At 36.1% G+C, this 23,219-nt stretch overlaps 1 protein-coding gene across 2 annotated transcripts in view; it reads left to right on the top strand.

Annotated features, from left to right (window-relative positions):
- LOC149219981 (polyadenylate-binding protein 2-like) overlaps positions 1–15,822 on the top strand; it is an 80,573-nt gene extending 64,751 nt beyond the window's left edge. The window contains exons 6-7 of one of the 2 annotated variants that reach the window (XM_089384588.1): positions 15,032–15,153; positions 15,242–15,822. In XM_089384588.1, coding sequence (XP_089240714.1) covers positions 15,032–15,153; positions 15,242–15,290 — 171 coding nt within the window. In that variant the 3' untranslated portion in view covers positions 15,291–15,822. Of the gene's footprint in view, positions 1–15,031; positions 15,158–15,241 lie in introns of those variants that run through there. The other variant, XM_089384589.1, reaches the window with a different exon arrangement.
- The last annotated feature ends 7,397 nt before the right edge of the window (positions 15,823–23,219 follow it).

Here is a 23,219-nt window from a genome sequence, read left to right as displayed (position 1 = left end):
GGACATATTTGAGCCTCACAACTCCCCTCTAGACAATACTCCAAATATAATGAAATTTGATATCAATGTGCTTCGACCTATCATGAAACACCGGGTTCTTAGAAAGCTTCACACAACTTTGATTATCACAATATACAATGGTTAATTCCAACACTTGATCAAACAAACAAGCAACCAATTTTTAAAGCCACATAATTTCACAACAGGTTGAACATGCAAGTATATGCTCAACTTTCAGCTATGCTAAGAGCAACATAAGTTTGCTTTCTACTATACCATGAAATCATAGTGGAGCCCAAGCCAAAACAAAATCCAAAAGTCCTCTTCCTGTCATTAGAGCTTCCAACCCAATCAACATCAGTGAATCCATGCGATTGCCATTCTCCATTAGAGGCATATCTCAGACCATATTCAATGGTACCACGCAAATATGTTAGTATATGTTTTGTTGCAACCTAGTGCACATGTCGGGCTCAACTAAGAATTGGCTTAGCGTGTTCACATCATAGCAAATATCAGGTCTAGTGTTCACATGATAATTCAACGAGCCAATCAATTTGCAATCATATTTTTCATGTATTTCTCATTTTTTGTGTAACAAGGTCCATCGAAAGTATGCAACATGGATACTCTTTGGATGAGGAATTAAATTCTGCATCCAACGAGTGCTCTTGCTGGAAATTTGAGTGACACTTTATGGAGATAAGTTGAAAATATGAGTTGGAAAAATAGTTTTTTATTTTTTTAATATTTTAATATTTTTACTCTTTTTCTCCAAAAATGGTGAATCATCCCCCATGGTTGACATCATCGTCTTGAATCCTATTGGTTCTCATAAAGTTGATTTTGGTTGTACTTTTTTGTTTCAAGGCCCATTTTAGACCTCAAAATCTCTCTAATGCTTTCACTTTTTACAATAGAGCAAATAAAGATCATGGTAAACAATGAACAAGAGACAAGAGACACCAAAAAGTAGGCTTATAGTCAGGGAAAAACCCACGAGGGGAAAACTCAACCAATCTTTCCTTATGAGAGAGAAATTCTGTTCATCAAAAGTACATCAAAATATTCTAAGAAAGTCAACATTGGTCAAAATGACAATCTGCAACAAAGGGCCGAATTTTAGCCCAAGGTAGCTCAAAACAAATGGTCAAACTTCAATAAACATCCTCTTGGAATTCTTGGTCAAAGGGCAGAGTTTGACTTGTGGTCAAACAAAGTCAATAGATCCTTGGAATATTTAGCTTCCAAAATAGTCAACAAGCTTAGTCAAATAGAAGCAATTCTTCCCAAGTCAACATTGGTAAAACAAATGTGTAGAAGCTGGTCAACACAGATAGAAAACCCTCCTTTGACTCCTTCACACGTGTGGATGTATCTCTGTGATTTTCAGATTGAATGATGGATGTGATGTGTGCCAAATGAGCTCCAACGATGCCTTATGTATATGTGAGTTAGGAGGTGGCTTTTCCACATGTGGGGTCGACTTGTGCATCATTAGGCTGACTTGGTCAAATGTCAAAATATGAACTTTTCTCCATGATTTGTCAATGAAAATATCGACCATAGCTACTCAATTTTCAACACCATTCACATGAATCCCACATTTGAGAGACCACTGAGCAACATTATTGTTCATCATTATCTCTTGTTGGAGAATGATATCAACCCACCTGTGCCATATTTGAAATGAAGGGAAATTTGTACTTTGATTCCAGAGAAGGATTATCATCTTGTACTGCACAATTTGTATAGTGAGTGGGATATAAGTGCTTGGCTTGTCTACATGCTTAGTAATCATGTGGGTTGCCATGTTGCCCATAGGCTCCACTATTTTTTTATGTAACAAAATGCTTTTTCGTTCCATTCTTGTTATATCAAGAGAGATTGATGTCAAGTATAATTAAGGGATTTCAAAAGGCCTAAAAATGTCATTAATCCTCAACTCCCTTGTCCCTAGTTTACAACCTTCAGTTGCAGAATAATTAACTTCTTTATTCAAGTCATGAAGAAAATGAAAATATGTTATTGAAGGTGTTGCTTGTGCCACTTTTCTTATTCTTATCATAAGGATCTCTAAATGTTTCTGCTTTGAATTGGATCCCTTGACCAAATGCTAAAGTATGAGAAGAGAATCTCCTAAACTGTGAGTGAATGGACTTGATTTTCTCTAGCCAATTGAAGGCCTTGGAAGAGACCATAGACATTTGCTTGGTTCGTTAAATGTCCTAAACCCCATGAATAGTTTAGAATTTAAGGTTCCTCGAGGTCATAAAGCACTCCTCCCCTCTCTTGCCACCCCTTTAAAAGTTTTTAATATATGTTTAAATCTTCATTTATGTTACATGTTTTTAATCATAACTCATATATTTTTAAAATTTTAAAATTTTATAGTATGTTGAATTTTATCATTGGAATATTAACTCTCGAATTTTTGTCGAACTTTAAGGTTGTTGAACTCAAATTCAAATTCGAATTAGGGGACTTAACTCTCTTGGAAACTTTTGATGCAACTTCTTTCCTATTTCTCGAGGATGGCTAGTTCTCTTCAGAGGCTTGTGTCGACATGTTGTGACATGGTGAACCATTCATTGAGGAGGGATCTAACTACAATTTCATATTATTTATTTGGCTCGTCATTGGGATAGCTAGCTAAAATTATTGTTTTACTATATGAGAAGATTTTCACTTCATAACGTGGAGCTTTTTGTCCATTGTAATGGTGGTTGAGACTTAGGGGGATTAGGGTGCTCTCCTTTAGCTCTCCCCTTGGATTGTATTTGTACATGATACGCGTGGAGTTTGAATGGAGGATTGGGTGTATAATTTCATGTGCTTTCGTTGTGCGCTTATTGTTCAAATGTTGATTTTTGTGTTAGGAGATCCCCGTAGCATGTTACAAATGCCTTGTAATGAAACCAAGCTTCGAATAAGCTTTCTAATTTGTCCGTGTAGTTCCAAAGGATACTAGCGGGGAAACCTAACCAGCAAACCTCCTCATAGCAGCCAGACCTACAACTACAAAACTATTCATTAATATACAATATCGACCTTCAACCTTTGACCATCGACCTTCGACCATCGACCTTCAACCTTCTGACATTCCAGAGGACCATAATGGAACATCAGACTATTACCCAGTCAATATCTAAAGGTTGCTCAAAATGAGTAATGTCTTTTTTTGATGGTGTAATGTGAGGATGTTTTCTCTCTTTTTGCTGTTTTTGTCGTGTTAACCTTTCATATAAGAAACCCAACTTTTGCTAGATTAATATAACCTCACTTTCATCACAATGCTTAAATATGCCACCTCTAGCTTTCCAAGGTATTGTTCTACTATAAAAATCAACAAGACATGGCCGATTTGTGGCATACATAGCTAACCCCAATTGCCTTACATCTTCATTCCCTATGTGCTCCTTTTGATCTATCCTTCCTGGACTCCATTTGCCTAAGGTGTGATTAGTTTCTTAGGGTTTCAACTTTCATATTCCTTTATCACACCACTCATTATTATACACAACTACAAGCATATGTATTGCTTAGACTTACTCATCATTAAATCACCTTGTGCCTCCACTCTATAGCCTTAACAATGCTATCTTTTAGGGAAGCCCCTTAAGTTGGAGAAGTGCTAACCGAAAGTCAGAGGAATGATACTATGGTGATGGTGATAGTAGGTATCCTTCTTTGGTTACACAAGACTCGTCCCTTGATGCTTTGGAATCTACATCATATTGAGTTGCTAGATTTTGTTGTAACACAACTTAATTAATAACCTTTTTGTCTTAATGCAAGCAATAGACATTAAATAGATTACTAAATTTCCTTTGATGACCAAGCAAATTGCAAAAGGAATTACAATTTGTTTCCCTCTTGGGTGGGTGAGAGCTCTTAGGAGATTAATTTTTGTTGATGCAATAAATGTTTTGAAAAGGCATCAAGTCATCTTTAGCTTGATATTATTTTCTAGTGTTCCATTGGTATAGGGACATATCCTGGGGTGTGGGATGTGTCCTCTAGTTTCAACATCTTGATGATAATGTGCTATATGGGAAACATCTCCTCTTGTCTCGTGGGATGTTTCCATCCATTCCATTGGATACACCAACTCTAACCCCTCCTCCCCCTCTTTCATTTATATATGATAATTTAGTAAACTATATGGTTCAAACTATAGTTTATATACACACATACATTATTGCCTAGATAAACAAGGTTGATTAGGATTATATTTGTTAGATGGTCTGTTTTTTGGGGGGGGGGGTATGGGGAGGGATGTTGATTAGGCATTGACCAACCTTGTCCTCCTACAACTTCAGGTGTAAGAGATGCTTAAATCTTTGTTGGTCTAATGCTAAATAAGATAAAATAGAAAAATATTTATGTCCTATACCTCTTATCAAAGAAAAGAAAAGACGATTCTACTTTTTACTTATTCCCATCATGTTAAAAGGAACTAGAGAAAAAAACTATCATAAATCCATTTGTTGGGTGATGACTCGGGGGTGTTTCCCTATTTTGTGAAACAATGGTTCTAATCCACTTCTTTTTGTTTATGTATAATAATTTAGTAAATCATATTATATGCTATAAAATTATATGGTGTAAATATAAATATAAATATATAATGAGATGCAAACTAGTGGTGGGGATGTTTACATCCATTCCGTTGGGTACACTAACTCTAACCCCTCCTCCCCCCCTTTCATTTATATATGGTAATTTAGTAAACTATATGGTTTAAACTATTGTTTATATACACACATACATTACTGCCTAGATAAACAAGGTTGATTAGGATTATATTTGTTAGATGGTTTTTTTTTGGAGGGGGGGGTGGGGGAATGGGGAGGGATGTTGATTAGGCATTGACCAACCTCGTCCTCGTACAACTTCAGGTGTAAGAGATGTTTTAATCTTTGTTGGTCTAATGCTAAGTAAGATAAAATAGAAAAATATTTATGTCCTAGACGAGTCTACTTATTACTTATTCCCATCATGTTAAAAGGAACTAGAGAAAAAAACTATCATAAATCCATTTGTTGGGTGATGGCTCGGGGATGTTTCCCTATTTTGTGAAACAATGGTTCTAACCCACTTCTTTTTGTTTATGTATAATAATTTAGTAAATCATATTATATGCTATAAAATTATATGGTGTAAATATAAATATATATATACAATGAGAGATGCAAACTGGTGGTGGGGGGTTTGATCAAGGTCATATTTGTTAAATAAGGTGGGCAATTAGAGTTGATTAGGGCTTGGCCATTTCGATGTTGTTACATCCCCTCATGGAAGAGATGTTCAACTCTTCTTTGGTCTAATGCTCATAAAATAGAATAGGAAGAAATTGATTTTGAATGTTTAGTGTATATACAATACATATTATATATAAAATATTAATATATTACATTATTTCTATATATCATAAAACATCAAATTTTTCTTCATTTTTTTGGGGGGTTGTCCCTTAAAATTTGGGGTCCTCTCCAATGACCCACAAAATTTGTAACTTAACGAAATGATTGTACTGTTTTTAGTGGCATGTCCAAGTGTAATTAAGATTGAAAAAATGAATTACATTAGCGTATGATGACAATTGTGGATGTTTCTACATGTGAGAAGAGTAACTTCAACCCATCCTTTTTGTTCAATAAAAGTAGTGGCAAGAAATCTTTTCAAAGGGTGAAATTTGATGTGTTTTAATTGTACTACAATGCTTACATTACATAGGTAAGTATTATGAATTACTATTTTATATATATATATCTATCTATCTATATATATATATATATATATATATGTATGTGTATATGTGTATAATGTTCACTAGAGCTGTTTTGGCCTACTTAGGTGCCAAAGAGTAGGAAATGCATGTGGATGTGGTCTCTCAATGGATTTTACTATATTAATATTTCCTTGGAAAAATAGTGTCATTTTGTTGGCTACCAAGTTGTTGGGGTGACTAGTTGGCTACAAAGTTATTGGGGTATATGGGTATATCAATGAGGTATTGGTATCCGTACCTTGTGCTTGGTTCGAGGCTAGGTATGTGCCTTGGTGTGTGCCCAATGCATGCACTCCACTCTAGTACAATTGGATACTACCAATCCATAAATGAGAAATAGACCATTATTTCAGTTCCTTTTACTTCAAAATTGGGTACATTTGGCACAACTTTGGTATGATTAAAAATGTTTTTATAATGCGAGAAGTTAGCCATTGCTTTGTAAGTGAGTTCCAACTTTGTAAGTGATTTCTAGTGTTGAATTTCATCTTCATCTTTCTCTTGATCTTCTTGTTGAAATCATCAAAATTTCTTTTGCATGGCTTCATTGAATCCATTGTATCCACTATGTAAAAAAGTAAACATGGAAAAAAGGCTCAAAGTTGTAGTGGGGACAATATTAATCCCACACAAGCTTTGTTCTGCACATTGGAAAGGTACCTATACTAGGGTTAGAGCCTATTTTATGCATCTTCTTGAAAATGGTGTTGAGTTTTGTAAGGTCATCGCTAAAGGCAGTGGTAAATTACATGCAACACAATGTGAGCTAGAAATTGTTGATGGTTTGACATTGAAGAAGGTAATCTTACTAGCACACCCTAATGTCAAAAATGAATTTAAGGAGTGATAAATGCCATACGAAGATGACGGTTGTGGTTATGTGCATGTGTCATGAAAATTATTCTAACTACATCACTTAAAGAAGCTAAAATAGGGGTGGTGTTTATGATATGTTTGATGTGAAAGGCAAAAACAATGTTGGTCTTGCAATGGCAAGTTTTGTTCTTGCCTATGGTATGGTCTTCAATGTTTCCTAATCAACTTATTTTGAACTAAAAGCTTATGCTATCTTTGTCAGACCAACAAGGTATGATGCACTTGGTGATGGGGAACTTCAGTGTTTGTTGGCTGACAAGAAGAAAGCACTCCTTGAGAAGGTGATGGTGCAAATGAAATTGATGGTTGAATAGATTGGTGGAATTGTTCATTGATAAACATCATTGTCTTTTCCATAATTTTCAAAGGATATGGATTGTTTCGGTCTAGAGAAGAATACTTTGTTCATGAAGAATCAATTATGTAAGGCCAATAAGGAGGTGGAGCCATTGAATGTTGTCGAAGTTGTCACTAATGTAGCCTAGTCTGCAAAGGAGAATGGTTGAGGATCCCAAAAGAGTACCATGTAGTGTCTACATTCTAAATTATTGCTACTTTTCATTAATTTAAATTATTTTTTTAATAAACCTATAATTTATAAATCTTCATTCCTTACTGTTGATGTACCCCAAGCATTTCTTTTGGACACAATGTGCAGAGTATTCTTTGAATAATGTATTGAGAGACATTGGAAAACCTGAGTGGATTTGCGTGCTAATTGAAAATGGCAAAAAAATCTAGAGGTTTATATGCAACAACCACCATTCACAGGCCATTTAGCATGGGGCTTTTACTTCCAAAGTCATCGGTGATATGTGGGATTAGTTGAAGCAAAATAGCTTGGATGTAGTGATAGAGGTGAAGTGTTTGATTTTGTATGATAATTTTTGGGTGGATGTTAAATTTGTAGATTCAATATTTCATAAATTCTATAACACGTAAATTTTGATTTTTGTACTCTTGATGTACCTCATGCATATTGTTTGGACAGTGAATGCAAGGTATTTTTTGAATAACACATTGAAAGACATTGGCAAATTTGAGTGGATTTGAGTGTTAATTGAAAATGGCAGCGACATTTAGACATTGTTAATTTTCTTACCCTAACAATCCAACAAATTGTTTCGAGTAGAATTATGTCTACTGAATAAAAACACAACTAGGGTATTAACAAAATAAAATCAACGAAAAGCAAATTTACCAATCTCAATCACAAAAGTGACAACATGTTTTGCCCAATTAGAGTTCTTCATTAAAAATTCTCCCGAACTTACTTGGGGTCCCTTCTTGGGAAAATGGCCCAACTGAGGAATTACATACAACATTGAATTCAATCTCGCCGATCCTTGCTTGATCTGGATCTCTTTGTTGCCCCTTCCTTGTGTTGAATTTTGTAGCTATGGTCGACCGGTATTCATAATGAATATCTTGCTCTTGATGTGTTTGTAATAAGTATAAAGCATGTTCTTCATGCTATTGTCAAAAGAAGAAAAATATATGACATGTTCTTCATGTTGGTTTTGAAAAGAGAAAAAATTGAATTTTTGGCTCCAAAAGAAGTCAAGTCGGCCCAGCCAAAAGGACACCCATTTGGTGAGCCCGAAGACAATAAATAAGCCACTCGACCTCCTCTTCCAAGCATCATTCGACCTCACAAGAAGATCATTTATGGGCATCCACGTGAAGGACAAGAAAGACGAAGAGAACAAGAAGAATGATGAATTTCATCTACATCTCACTCTCTCTTGATTTGACTTCACATGTGTGAAAAATCTCTCTGCAACTTGCACATGTGGGTATATTATGGACAAGTCTGAATTTCTGGGCAGGTCGAAATTCTAATTTAGGCAGATTAAGAACGAGTTTTTGGAGCAGATTGTTGACTTGACTAGAGGGAAGCATGACCAAGTGTGACCTAGCTATATTGTTGGTCTGTTTGACCTTGTATTTAACTGTATCTCTGTTGAACTTGATTTCACTAAGGAAAAGGTTGTTGGGGTTTTTCCCTCGTGCATTTTCCCAGGGTAAATGCTTCTCTCTTGTGTTTGGTTGTCTCTATTATCATTTATGTTTCTACTGTTGAGATCTTCTATGTAATTACTTTATGATGAATGCAAATGAAAGAAAGATTAATTAAGGAAATCATAAGAAGTAATTATTAGATAAGAAGATCATTAAAAATGAACACCTTGGACCCAACGCACTCATTTAGATGTCTCTCTCAATCTTGTGTTGTTGTATGGTCTACTTCTCCTCTCTCGACTTGCGTTTATAACTTTACATTGCGAAAAATATCTAACCCTAATCTCCAAAGTGAGTGACAAACAATATTAGATCTCGTTGAACTTGAGATCAAGGGCCGAGATTAAAACATATTCACTAAAGTAATTTACTTTACTTTTCCTAAGTTTACTTTAGCTTAATAAGCCAACATAATAATTGTGCTTTTACCAAGTCTAATTTGGTTAAGTTACAAAAACTTGTTCACACTAGAGTAAGTATCTAACAAGACTTAGGGCAACTTTTGCATGCCTAGAAACTTAGGCTTGTGCAAAAGTACTCGCCCTAGTTACAAACTTCAACACTTCATATGCAACAACAACCATTCACTAGCCATTTTTTGTGGGCATGGAAAAATGGGGTTGCTTAAACCAATTGATATGGAATTTGCAACTCGCTACATTATGCTTATACAATATCTAGAGGTAAGGGGGCTTTAGCATGACATTTGTTAGTGATAAAGTGATATGTGCAATTAGTGGAGGCAATCTACTTGAATGTAGTCATGGAGGGGTGAAGTGTTTGATTTTGGATAATAATTTTTGGGTGGATTTAAAATTTGTTATGGAATTTGTAGACTTGAAATGTGATATGATCAATTATGCAAATTCAAATAACCCGTGTTTTCTTGAGATTTATAAAAACATGTAGTTGATAGGATTCAATAACTCATAGTCGGGAAAGACACAAACTTATGGCCACAATTGAAAACATTTATGTAATGGCGGTGGAATAAATTGAATACCCCACTTCATATGTCATCCTATGCATTTGGTCCAAAATGGCATGAACCCGTGACAGGGAAAGTGTGAAAAATCGATTGCTTATTGCAATCAATTGGTAATTATCCATTGTATTTAATTTTGAACAAAATTATTTTACTGCAAATACTAAATAAAAACACGATTGCAATATTCACCAAAATAGTTTGTGGAAACTTTGATAGAAAACCATTCACAAAATTGACACATATTTCTGGACAAAACGTCCTTGGAAAAACCTCGAAGAGAAAACCAGTTCTTTAGATCTTAGATTTATATTAATCTTTAGCACATTCTGTAATTGATAAATATTACAACACTGTTTTGCCAAACCCAAGCAAAGTTTTGACGAAATATATCTTCACCTCCATAAGTCAATCTAACCCTTGGAAGGATCACGACCTCCTTCTGCAACTTGATGCGGCCTCGCACTGGAAAATACGGCCTATACTACCTCACATGCGCGGCTCATGGATCCTCTGATGCTCACGACTTGGACAAAATCAGCCTCTCGGCCCTTCTGGCAATTCGTATGGCTCTCTTAACAATTTCGTACGACCTCCTCTTGGCCTAAGTCACCGCGTTGGTGTTCGAGTTCGGCGACCTTGAAATTCGAATAAAGTTTGGCAATTCGTATGGCTCTCTTAACAATTTCGTACGACCTCCTCTTGGCCTAAGTCACCACGTTGGTGTTCGAGTTCGGCGACCTTGAAATTCGAATAAAGTTCGACACCTAAAATTTTGCCAATAAATTCGGCATAAAATTTGACATATAAAATTTGGATATATATATATAATTTAAGTTTAAGCAGGCTTAAAAACACATTTAGCCCAATTCTTTACAAATAAATCATGTAGATTACCCCATAAAAAGCAAAAAATAACCATTAACTTTCACTAAATCCATATAGACAATTAAAAATTATTTTGCTGATAATACATCACAATGGAATTATATCCCGATTAACAGAAATATAAATTGACAAAAAATAATTGTTGTTGTAGTTAGTGAATTCTATTAACTGAATTGGACAAAAGTTCATTATTCATCCCAATGATTCAACCCTCTAGATGGGTTGGTTGACAAAAACATTACTTAAAGAATATTGATTATCGTTCCCATTAGAAAAGTCTGTCAATCAGATCAGAAACCTTTCTTGTTTTTTCAATGATTCCAAATGCACCAGTGGCCCAGTGGCCTAGTTATCCAACTTCCTGGTGGCTCGGTTATCCAACTCCCAAAGGCCTGATTATCTCATCGGTTGGTGGTGGAGTGAGTGAGTGTGACTGTGAGTGAGGTAGATTTTCGTGCGATGCCAAGTTTTAGCCTCAAATTCATTAGGTTTACCAAAAAAATGTCAAACCACAAAAACTTGAAATGAACTTCAACGATTTTTTGGCGAACATAAATGAATTTGTTTGAGTTGTTTTGAGGTTTAGTGAATTTCAAATTCGAAGGATTAAATTCGCTGAACCCGGTGACTTAGCTCTTGGCAATCTCAACCTCTCTCAACGAAAACACAACCAAATTGGTATCCTCACGGTCTCAATAACTTGGCCTCTCTTTCTGCAAAATACCTATGGAAGAATTCCCCCTTCGGATCTCAGAAACTGGAAGAATACTGATGAAAGAAAAGCCCAAAAAATATTCACTGCTTCAACTTTTGCTAAAACCCTCGCTGGTGTCTATCCACATTCACAATGATCATTGATCTCCAAGGCTGCCCCTTGATTCCCTTTATAATCTCTCGTTGAGAAATCAAGGCCAAGATCTAGATCTGAAATGATCTAATTGATGGCTAATATTGCTTAGAAAATTTTCTAGAAGTCTCTAGAGGAAAATCAACCATGTCTCAGTTATTACTAATTAATTAATCTATTTCCATAAGTTAAAACTTAAGAAAGTAATTAAAATTGATTAATTAATTTAATTTAGACATTTCCATTGAAAAAAATAACTTGGTCTTGGAGATATTATTTGCTCATGTTCCTAGCCTCACTGACACCACCTAAGGCTAGAACATCTGTCCGAGCTACATCAACCAACACTCCCTCTTAGTGAGGAAGGTGTTCTACGGTGTAGACTATTGCGCTCCGTGCTCGCATCTGGAACACTTGTCATCTTATGGCCCATTCCACTTTGCCACAGCTCTCTTGGATTGCTGTTGCAAGCAATGAGTGCAAACTCATTCTCCATCCAACTAGAAATCTCATTTGTCACTGCCATTGTATGCTTCTTGCTCTTGTCACCTTTCTTCTTGTGCCGACAATTGCAGCGGTAATGGCCAAACTCGTGATAGCCACAGCACTTGATTTTCGACATGTCCTTCTTTTCCTCATTGGAGTTGGACCCTTTATTGGATCCCTTCTTCAGTGTACACTTTCTCATGAGAGCAACATTCTCGCTGTCATGTCCCTTCTGCTCGGAACTGCTGCTAGTACCACTATTGCCTTTCACAAGGCTTAGTCGAAGCTCCTCCTATGTGAAGTCATTCCACACGTGTTCCCAAGTAGGAAAATCAAATCTTCTGCTAACCACTTGCACAAAAGCATCCCAATGCTTCTGAAACCCTTTCAGGGCTGTTCTCACAAGCTCTTCGTCATCAACCTTCTCTCCAATGGCTGCTAGCTCATCTCTGACTGTCTTGATGTGGGTGAGATAACTGCCAATGTTCTCTCCTTTATTTTCTCTGATGCTTTTGAGCTTCTCTTTTACGATCATCTTCCGATTCATATTTTTATCCCGAAAAAGTTTGTTGATGGCATCCCATATCTTGGCCGTATCTTGAATGTGAAAAATCGATAAAAACATCGCTTATTGCAATCAACTGGTAATTATCGAATGTATTTAATTTTGAGCAAAATTATTTTATTTCAAATACTGAATAAAACATGATTGTAATATTCACCAAAATAAAATTTGGAAACTCTGATAGAAAAACCAATCACAAAATGGATACAAATATTTTTGAACAAAATGTCACTGGAAAAACCCCTAAAGGGTAACCAATTCTTCAGATTTGAGGGTTTTATTAATCTTCAACAGATTCTGCAGTTGATAAATATTACAACACTGCTTTGCCAAAGCCTAGCGAAGCTCTGGAAAAACATTTCTTGACCTCCACAAGTCAATCTAACCCCTGGAAGGCTCGTGACCTCCCTCTGCAACCTGATGTGACCTCACATTGGCAAATACGGCTTATACAACCTCACATGTGCGACTCTTGAAACATCTGGTGCTCATGGCCTGGACGAAATCAGCCTCTCGACCGTTTTGGCAACTCGTACGATCCTCTTGACAATCCCATATGGTCCCCTCTTGGTAATCTCAACCTCCCCAAGGAATCTCAGCCTCTCTATGAGAAAACACAACCCTCTTGGAATCTAGACGACCTCAATAACTCAGCCTCTCTGTCTGCGGAATAACCATGGAAGAATTCCTCCGGAGCTCAGAAACTTGAAGAATACTGATGAAAGAAAATCCTGGAAAATATTCACTGCTTCAACTGCTGCTGAAACCCTTGTTGGCGTCAATCTACATTCACAATGATCATTGATCTCCAAGGCTGCCCATCGATTCCCTTTATAATCTCTCCTTGAAAAATCAACGGCTACGATCTAGATCCGAAATGATCTAATCGATGGCTAAGATTGCTTAGAAACTTTTCTAAAAGTCTCCAGAGGAAAATTGACCATGTCTCAATTATTATTAATTAATCTATTTCTCAAAGGTAAAACCTTGGAAAATAATTAAAACTGATTAATTAATTTATTTAAGACATTTCCATTCAAAAGAATAACTTGGGTTTGATGATATTTTCTGCTTGTGTTCCTAGCCTCACTGACACCAGCTAAGGCTAGAATACCTTTCCGAGCTACATCAACCAACAGATAGGCTTCTCCAAGATAGAGGAGTGCTGAAAGTGGGTTATGAATGCGGTCTGCTCCATGAATGTTTAAGGGAGATTTATGAGAACACTGAGTCCCTGCGAGAGAGTTCAATCCATCATATAGAGAGGAGGGATCCTAGCATATGGCAATGGTGGAAAAAATTTACATATTGGCGGGGTGGAATAGATTGAACATGACACTCCAGGATGGGAAGAGGCCTCGTTTCCAATATAGAGAGGTGATTTGCCATTCTGTTATCCTCACAGTTAGTTCCTCAATTTGTGAGAGGAACTAGAGTACTCTTTCTTTCATATATTCATTGAAGTGAACTGGTGAGGATCTAAGAAAGCATTGAGCTTACATGCATAGCACACATCGACTCTTTGCTCAGAAAGACCAGGAGGTACAAAGAAGGGTCTCTCTTTCTTTCATATATTCATTGAAGTGAACTGGTGAGGATCTAAGAAAGCATTGAGCTTACATGCATAGCACACATCGAGTCATTGCTTAGAAAGACCACGGGGTACACACAGGGTTCTCTCTAGAGATTGGACCAATACGCAAATGATACTATATGTTTGGATGAGGAGCCACAATCAGATGGCCTTGGCAAGATACATTCATTTGTTGTGGAAAAAAAAGAGCCTATGGTCGAGAGCAATGATTACATGGATAGCTTCTTGGCTGAGTCCTTAGAAATGATGACAAAGATGCAGCAGAACCAGAAGACTCGCCTTGAGGAATGAGCTATGCTGTTTTCTCTGTTTCATTTTTGGAAATGCCTTCTGGGAATTTTCGAACTCGAGAGCTACTAATGAGAATAATAATATTTGCAATTTTTCTAGTCATTGTTCAAATGTTGAATGATAATCATGAATGTCAGAGGATGAATGGCAAGTATCTGACATTGAAGTCGAATGCCATTTGATAATGAATATGAATTTGTTGCTGATTTACCTAAATTTTAGTGATGTTTTTCATTTTTAATTCCACACATAAAATTTCAAGCGTACTCTTGATGTGCCTGATCCCTGTTTCAAAAATGCCATACCGGCATAACCTGGCTGGATATATTGGTAGACGTGGGTTTCGTTAAAACTAATATTTAAGCTCTGCTATTGTAATAATTGCTTTTGCAAAGATCCTTGGATGAAAACAGGGTTTCAGTAATTGTAATGTTATTTTTGGAAAAGATATATGCGGGATTGAAGGAGGAAAAGTAATACTAAGTTTTAAATTATACATTGAATATTGGGCATAGTAACGAGGTGTTATAGAGAGATAAAGTGTACCATTTTTCCCAAGTTACGTTTTCATCTGTTTTGAACATGCCTTGCTTTTTCATTTTGTTTAATTTTCTTGTTTATTGTTGAGAATGCAAAATTTTAATGTTGCTACTTATTAGTGTATTCTTTCTGTTTGATACAAGGTAACTGCTAAAAGGACAAACGTCCCAGGAATGAAGCAATTTCGAGGCCGGCGATTCAGCGCCCCTTACATGGGATACCGACCATGGAGGCCTCCTTATCCTTACTCTCCCTATGGTTATGGGTGAGTATCGTTCTATCTCTTAAGCTCTGAATTAAAATTATTGTATTTGAAGTGCTTTATAAAATATTGTTTTTTCTTTCATTACCAGAAAGGCTCCAAGGTTCCGACGAGCAATGAGATACAGGCCATACGGTTGAAGTGTATGCCATCTAAAAGATCTGTCTACTTGTGCTTCTATTGATACAATTTTGAAGTGCATGGGCAAAAATTCCATTGTTCTTATATTGTATGACATTTGCGGAAAGTATCCATCATGGATTACTATCATCTTAATATTATAGTTTGTCTTCAATCATGAGCTAATTGTCAGCAAGTGACAGATTTTGAAAGTCTTTCCAGAATCAGGGGATGTATCACATTTATGTACAATTAATTTGTTGGATTCATTTAATGCCTGAGAGTGCAATCAGGCACAGAGCTTCTTAATGCATCAACTATTTGTAAATTTGAGTGGATATTCTTCTAGGGACATTGCTAGATTATTGTTAAAAGTTCTCTGTTTTGGACAATTTTCTTCATTTCTTTATTGAAGGAATCCAAGAATCTAAGCAAAAGTTGAAGCGACTTCAATCCGGAATGGTGCTTATTAAACCATCAAGTATTTGTAAATTTGAATGGGTATTCTTTTAGGGCCAATTCTAAAGTATTTTGGAAGATCTTTGTATTGCACATTTTTCATGACTTTTTCCCTTTCTTTATGATTTGTATTTTGCATTTATAGTCTAAACAGTTTTAAGGCATCGTGAAAGAGGCTTGAATGAAAAGATAAGCAACACATCATCAAGGAATGCGTTGAAAGAAGAATTTTTTTCTGCCAAAGCAGAAGAGTTGAAGATGAAGTGCATTACATCTATTTTGCTGAATAAAAGTTTTAACACTAAGCTAAACCACAAACCTCACATTAACCACAGACTTTTTTATCAGACATGATGCATACTGTAACTCCTGTAAAAGGGAGCTCCATAATTGATTTCAATTCAAGTATAAACAGGGGAGTTTTTGTATAGAATTCTTAGCCAACATGGTAAATTATACGTTCTAGTATAGAATTCTTAGCCAACATAGTAAATTATACGTTCTAGAGTCCAAAACCAGAGTGGTGTGTCTTCTCGTAAGCTTCCTGAAATAAAACAACATTGATGTTTCAGGTCTTGGAGGAAAGCCATGATGTTTGCAATAAATTTTTAAACTTGCGAGGTCTTTTAATACCTTGAACTTCGGTATTGCAGTTTGTGCATTTGGACTAATGGAAAGGTAGCCGCATAATGTAATTCATGTAAAATTAATGTTCAGAAAAGTCATTTGAGATTATTGTTAAATTAGTAAGGTGATGAGATTTGGTAGGACGTAGCTCCTTGTTACTCTGGATTCTGTTGTACCATTTCTAGTATGATTGTGCAGGAGACTACTTGTTTTATATATACTATTTTCAAGCATAATGTAGTGCATAAGCTGCTGCAGTATGCACATCCAAGTCTTTAGTTTGTAACAAACTGGAAAGTACAGGAAAATTCTTGGCAAGATAACCGAGTTTTGACTCTCTTGAAATGCATTTGTGGAAAGTCTTGTAGCATAACTATTACTAACTTGGGATTAGCTTAGCAGCTGGGAGCATATTTTCATACATCTAACAAGCAAATGAACATTAAATATAATTATCATCAAATATAATGAATGTGATCATCGAAATAAACTTTAAAGATTAATGGTTTTCAAATGAACCAGGTCTATAGCATGAATGGCGTATACATGACTGGTAATACATCCAATTTGTAAATTTGAATGGGTATTCTTTTAGGGCCAATTCTAAAGTATTTTGGAAGATCTTTGTATTGCACATTTTTCATGACTTTTCCCTTTTCTTTGTGATTTGTTTTTTGCATTTATAGTATGTAAACAGTTTTAAGGCACCGTGAAAGAGGCTTGAATGAAGAGATAAGCAACACATCATCAAGGAATGTGTTGAAAGAAGATTTTTTTTCTGCCAAAAGCAGAAGAGTTGAAGATGAAGTGCATTGACATCTATTTTGCTGGATAAAAGTTTTAACACTAAGCTAAACCACAAACCTCACATTAACCACACATTTTTTTTATCAGACATGATGCATACTGTAACTCCTGTAAAAGGGAGCTCCATAAATGATTTCAGTTCAAGTATAAACAGGTGAGTTTTTGTATAAAATTCTTAGCCAACATAGTAAATTATGCGTTCTAGAGTCCAAAACCAGTGTGGGGTGTCTTCTCGTAAGCTTCCTGAAATAAAACAACTTTGATGTTTCAGGTCTTGGAGGAAAGACATGATGTTTGCAATAAAATTTTAAACTTGCGAGGTCTTTTAATACCTTGAACTTCGGTATTGCAGTTTGTGCATTTGGACTAACGGAAAGGTAGCCGCATAATGAAATTCATGTAAAATTAATGTTCAGAAAAGTCATTTGAGATTATTGTTAAATTAGTAAGGTGATGCGATTTGGTAGGACGTAGCTCCTTATTGCTCTGGCTTCTGTTGTACCATTTCTAGTATGATTGTGCAGGAGACTACTTGTTTGATATATATACTATTTTCAAGCATGATGTAGCGCATAAGCTGCTGCGGTATGCGGGTCCAAGTCTTTAGTTTGTAACAAACTGGAAAGTACAGGAAGATTTTTGGCAAGATAACCGAGTTTTGACTCTCTTGAAATGCATTTGTGGAAAGTATTGTAGCATAATTACTAACTTGGGATTAGCTTAGCAGCAGGGAGCATATTTTCATACATTTAACAAGCAAATGAACATTAAATATAATTATCATCAAATATAAAGAATGTGATCATCGAAACTTTAAAGATTAATGGTTTTCAAATGAACCAGGCCTATAGTATGAATGGTCTATACATGACTGGTAATACATCCAATTTGGCGAAGGAAGGTTTAATTTGCTTACTACAGGTGTTGGCTATACAGGGAAATGTGTGTTGGAGCTGGCACGATAAGACAATTGCACATATAACATTGTTTAAATTTGATCTGTTTATCTGATGAAGTCTGCATGTAGCATGGTGAGGTGCAGGAATGAAGTTCAAGGTAGCATGGTGAGGTTCATACACTTGTTTGATCTGTTTGATCTGTTTTTCTAGAGTCCAACAAGTGTATGAATGCATTCTATGATGCATGGGATACGCAAGAGGGGAATATGCTGGCCCCGAGGTTCTGTTAAGGTGTCAATGGTCAACCTAAGTCTTACAAAACGGTGACACCGTTCACGGCAGGCTGGACGAAGATGCTAAACTCTTGGTTAAGAAGATAATTCATTGACAGGAGGGAGCCCAAAGGTAGAGATGTTCACCCAGTGATCTAAAGTTTTTATTGAATTCAATCATGATTTGTTTCTTTATTTCTTTTCCTCGTCACCATATGTTTTATTTGAATTATTTTTGAAGAGATCGTTTATTGGATAACCTGGGCCAGAATCAAATTGTTAAGGTGACACTGTCGGGGAAGGTTCGATGAAAAAGTTGACTCTTTGTTAGGAGGATGATGCATTGATAAAACATGTTCACCCAATGTTCGAAAGTTTTAATGAGTATACACAATCATGTATTTTGATTTTTTTTTTTAATTATTATTATTATTATTATTTTTTTGGTCCTTATTAGCTTGATTTGAACTACTTTTGGAGAGAATCATTCATTGCTTCTTAAGATCATAAGAGATAATTGCCAATTTGCCTAATGCATAAATTGATTAACAGATTATTCGTTTGGGGTTTTAGGTTTACCAGTGGCAAGGCTTTGGTTTGATAAGAGCGTAGTTTTGTGCAGTAACATTGTTTGCAATATGTTTAACAGATTAATAAGAGCTACTTGGCCAATTTGCTTAACGCTTTGTTTAGGGGCAGGTTTGTGCAGTAACATTGGTATTTTACCAGGTTAAAATTTTGTAAGAAGGATTTTTAGTAATGGTACTTGCTTGCTTAAAGTTGCCATGAAACTTGGGTTCTCTAGCACTTGATTTTGGGGATATGTAATTTGTTTACTCTTTGAGTTCCAGGTCTTGATTTTGGGGATATGTAATTTGTTTACTCTTTGAGTTCGACGACTTGATTTTGGGGATATGTAATTTGTTTACTGCATTTAAATTTTTGTGATTTGCTTAATGCTTTGTTTGGGGTCAGGTTTGCTAGTGGCAAGGCTGTTGTTTGATAAGAGTGTAGTCTTGCTCACGTTATCTTAGTATTTTGTCAGGTTAAAGATATTTCCAGAAGGATTTATAGGAAGGGTACTTGCTTAAAAAAAATTGCCATGAAACTCGGGTTCTCTATCCCTTTATATGCCTTTTGATGGGTTTAAGATGGGTTTAGTTTTAAGACTTGATTTTGGGAACGTAATTTGTTTACATCATTCAGGTCATTCAAAATATTGTACTTATTCAAGTAAATGTTAATAGTTGTATTCAAAATCCGCAACTTTTTCCCTGTGAAATAAAACCGTATTTTGATTCATAATTGAAAAGAAAATACATTTTGTACATACACACTTGATGTGTGCATTCATCAAGAATCTGCCCAGATTCTTGTGTGGCAAAAGTAAGCAGAATTGCATTACATATGCTTATAAGCATTTAGAAAGAGCGGCCAAAATGGCTCAATGGGGAAGATCAAGTAATGTAGAAATAAATTATCTTCCCTTTCCTTTCTTTTTTCTGGACTTGTTTCCATTCCCCACCTTTGGTGTCCACTCGAACTAGAGCCATATTGCACATAGATGTCTCTGGAGGATGCTGTTTGTCTGAATTTGAACTTTCTGAAACGTGGACACCATATCATCATTTTTGTGAATCATATTTATCTAATGATTTGACTCTTGGATTGCTGCTGAATCTGTCCCACTCAAATAGTGTGTAGCGATATCATTCTAAACTTGTCCCCATTTTTTGCTGTATTCTTCATTGTTTCTTCTTCAACTTGAGAGGCGTGGGTCTGAAAATTGCCATCCTTTTGGCTTATTTGCCTTTTTCTTTTTTGGGTTCTTTTTAGCATGGGGGCATGCATTCTCTAAGTATCTTGTTTGAAAATGGTGATGACATCTAAACGCCGTATTCTCGTATCTAAAACTTGGGACTACTGAAATTTTTATATTTCAAAATGATGTGGTTTGGTAAACCTTTGCTAAGGTCTATTCTGGCAAAGGTAAAAATACCTTTCTTTGTTTTTTCGATGTCCCTCTTTTTGAACTTGCCTAGTGTATTTCCAATTCCCTCTACAACCTAATGGTGTCAAAGAGGAAGAGGGAGGTTTGGGAGTCTCACCCATATTGGTAGTGTAGCAATGAAATTTGTACACCATGGAGTACTAAAGAGCCCAGTGCTACCCCAAAACCATGACCCTTCATTTAGAGCAAAATCCATTTCCTTTTGTATGTCAAATTGTACAATGAAGAATCTTTTGGAGCATAAATAAATGTCACAGTTGGGTGTCCAAGAGGAAAACACTAAAAGCCATTAAACCTACATATCACTGTTTTGGATTGAAGATCCGTTAAGAGATAATTTACCTCTGGAAGGTTTACTTCCATGGCTGGTGGTTTCTCTATTTGGTCTACAATGTAGGGACAAAGATTACTTCATTTATGTTCTACTAAGGTAGGAGACTTCCCTTTTGCAACATCTTTGAAAGAGGTAGATGGTCCATTTAGACACCAGAGTCTTAATGCACCAACTTTTGGAGCTCCTCCTCCCAACCTTAAGTCTAGGATTAAGTTTGAGTTCCTTTTGATGTTATAGTCGTCGATATATGAAGACTCTTGGAGCACATTCCCTTCATATTGTAGACATTGGAAAATAGCAAGAAATCGAGGATAGACATTTATCTTCAATGGTTTGCTTAAAAAGAAGACAAATGAAATTCTTTTTGTCTAGAGAAGACATGATTTGCCCCACAAAGTCTTTATAAAAATTTGGAAGTTTCTTTGCTCCACCATAGCTTGAGGAATTTGAAAAGGAACCATATTGGGCACTGACTATTCTTCGCCCACGATAGTGTATGAAAAATACAGGGGGGAGATAAGACATTGTATAAATTCCTTCAGTCCCAAAGGCTGCCATATATTCCAAATAGAGTGCTAAAAAAACCTGAAAATGAAAGAGAGGAGAGAAATTGCTAACCATAATGACCCCTCCCCCCACAACCACCCCATTTCTGAGTAGGCAACATCCAGGCACATAAATAGGCGCAGGTATGAGTTTTTGTTACATAATATATTTGACGCTGAGGACGTGGCAAAGGAAATGTCCCATAGTCCCGAGCCCCCATTGTTCATGTGTTCAATTGGCATCCCACAACAAAAATCTCGCTGGAACCCCACTTGTTTATTCCACAAGTGACTGCGACCATGCCTAGACTCATGGTGGAGCGAGATTTCTAGACTTTGTACATCAAGACCACCAGGGTTGTACAAAAGCTTGATGACGACACTGTAAACATTGTAGTAGACAATGCTAACCCTCACATTCATGATGTTCCTTCTGTGTTTTAGAAATTCAAGCTTAATTGAACCAAGCCAATTCAAGAAAATAATATGATTCCTTCATTCAAAATATGAAATATGAATGGCTAGAATAGGGATCGACATTGGAAGATGAATAGTCATTTTTTAAATGTTATTTAAGTGTATTCACACCAATACAAAAATCATCCAATTCAAGAGTTATTCCTTGCCCTACCATATTATTAGAGTCTAGTTCAATTCCTTTCCTGCTTGGAGTCTCATTTTCCCATCTAAGGAGTATATATTGGTTGATCAACTTTAGACCCTTGACTGTTACTCTATTGCTCAAACTTGTCAAACACTGTCTCGTCTTTTGAGCACTAACATGCCTATCTTCTCTGCTACCATTGTGATTGTTATTGTTCATAATCGTAAATGCTCACTCGAGGCATTGGGGCTAGCTCTTTTCACATTTGCGACATTCTGACCACTATCTTTTCCTTACACTCCACTAGGTCATCGTAACACTTGATCTATTTGCAAACTAGTGTTAGGGTTTTGCTATAGCTTGCATTGCTACTTCTCCACAACTTTAATCATGTTTTGTTGCCTTGGGTTTTGTACCATAACTATTGGTTATGTTTCTCAGGTCATATCTCACAATACTTGGCTTTGGATATCACACTATAGTTCTTTGCTCATATTCCAAAGGTCACACACCATGCCTCTACTGCGACTAAACACTCGTGACTTTGTATTTTGGAGGAATGGTGTCGCCATTGACACATTTCAGTGTCTCATTCAACAAATCCTTTTTGGAGCACAAAGCTCAATATTATTTCAAGTGATTTGAGTTTGATCCGAGAGTTTCTTTCTTTCAACGACATCATATATATGGGTCATTGAACCAAATTATACTATTCCCTTGCATGCATTAATGAAAGGAGAACTTTCGATAAATAGTCTTAGAGAGGTAAGGTGAGAGTCACTTTAGTGAAGTCATGGCCTGAAGCAGTGCATATCACCTATATCAGAAGACCACTTATTAGTGAAATTAAGTAGAGTGGGGTTTTCTTGACTTTTGTACTTAGAATGGTGTTATATACCTTAGTATTTTTTGGGGCCTTAATTCATTCATTTTTTTTTGTTTCAATTTTCATTGTTAATGGATAACACTATAGTTTGAAACCTTTTGAGAAATCTGAAGGCTTGTAATGAATAGTGCTTGGACAAAGTTGAAGGATGGGTCTTGCTATATATAGAAGTCTACTAGATTATTTTCATCAAAGATTATTGTTGCAAATATTTTGATTACTCGGGCCTCAACTCAAGACTTTGTTTATGATGTATTCTCTGATATCCATCATTGGTGTAGCGCTGATTGGCATGAAGAACTACAAAGAGTGATCCAGAAAGATGAAACACACCCTCATTTATAATGACTTGTGGAAAGGCATATGTGAAGGAGAGGAGAACAACCCACCTCCCACTCCCACATCAAATAATGAGCTGACCATTTGGGAGAACAAGGACAACAAAGTCTATGCCCTAATTGTTGCTTTTGTAAGTGAAGTGTTGGGTCATCATAAAGTTTCAATT

The sequence above is a fragment of the Pinus tabuliformis genome, chromosome Q (genome assembly GCF_031772625.1).
Source record: "Pinus tabuliformis cultivar Carrire ecotype Pingquan chromosome Q, CPIR1, whole genome shotgun sequence".
Lineage (NCBI taxonomy): Eukaryota > Viridiplantae > Streptophyta > Pinopsida > Pinales > Pinaceae > Pinus > Pinus tabuliformis.
Note: the sequence above shows the minus strand (reverse complement) of the source record. Positions and strands in the feature narration are given on the sequence as shown.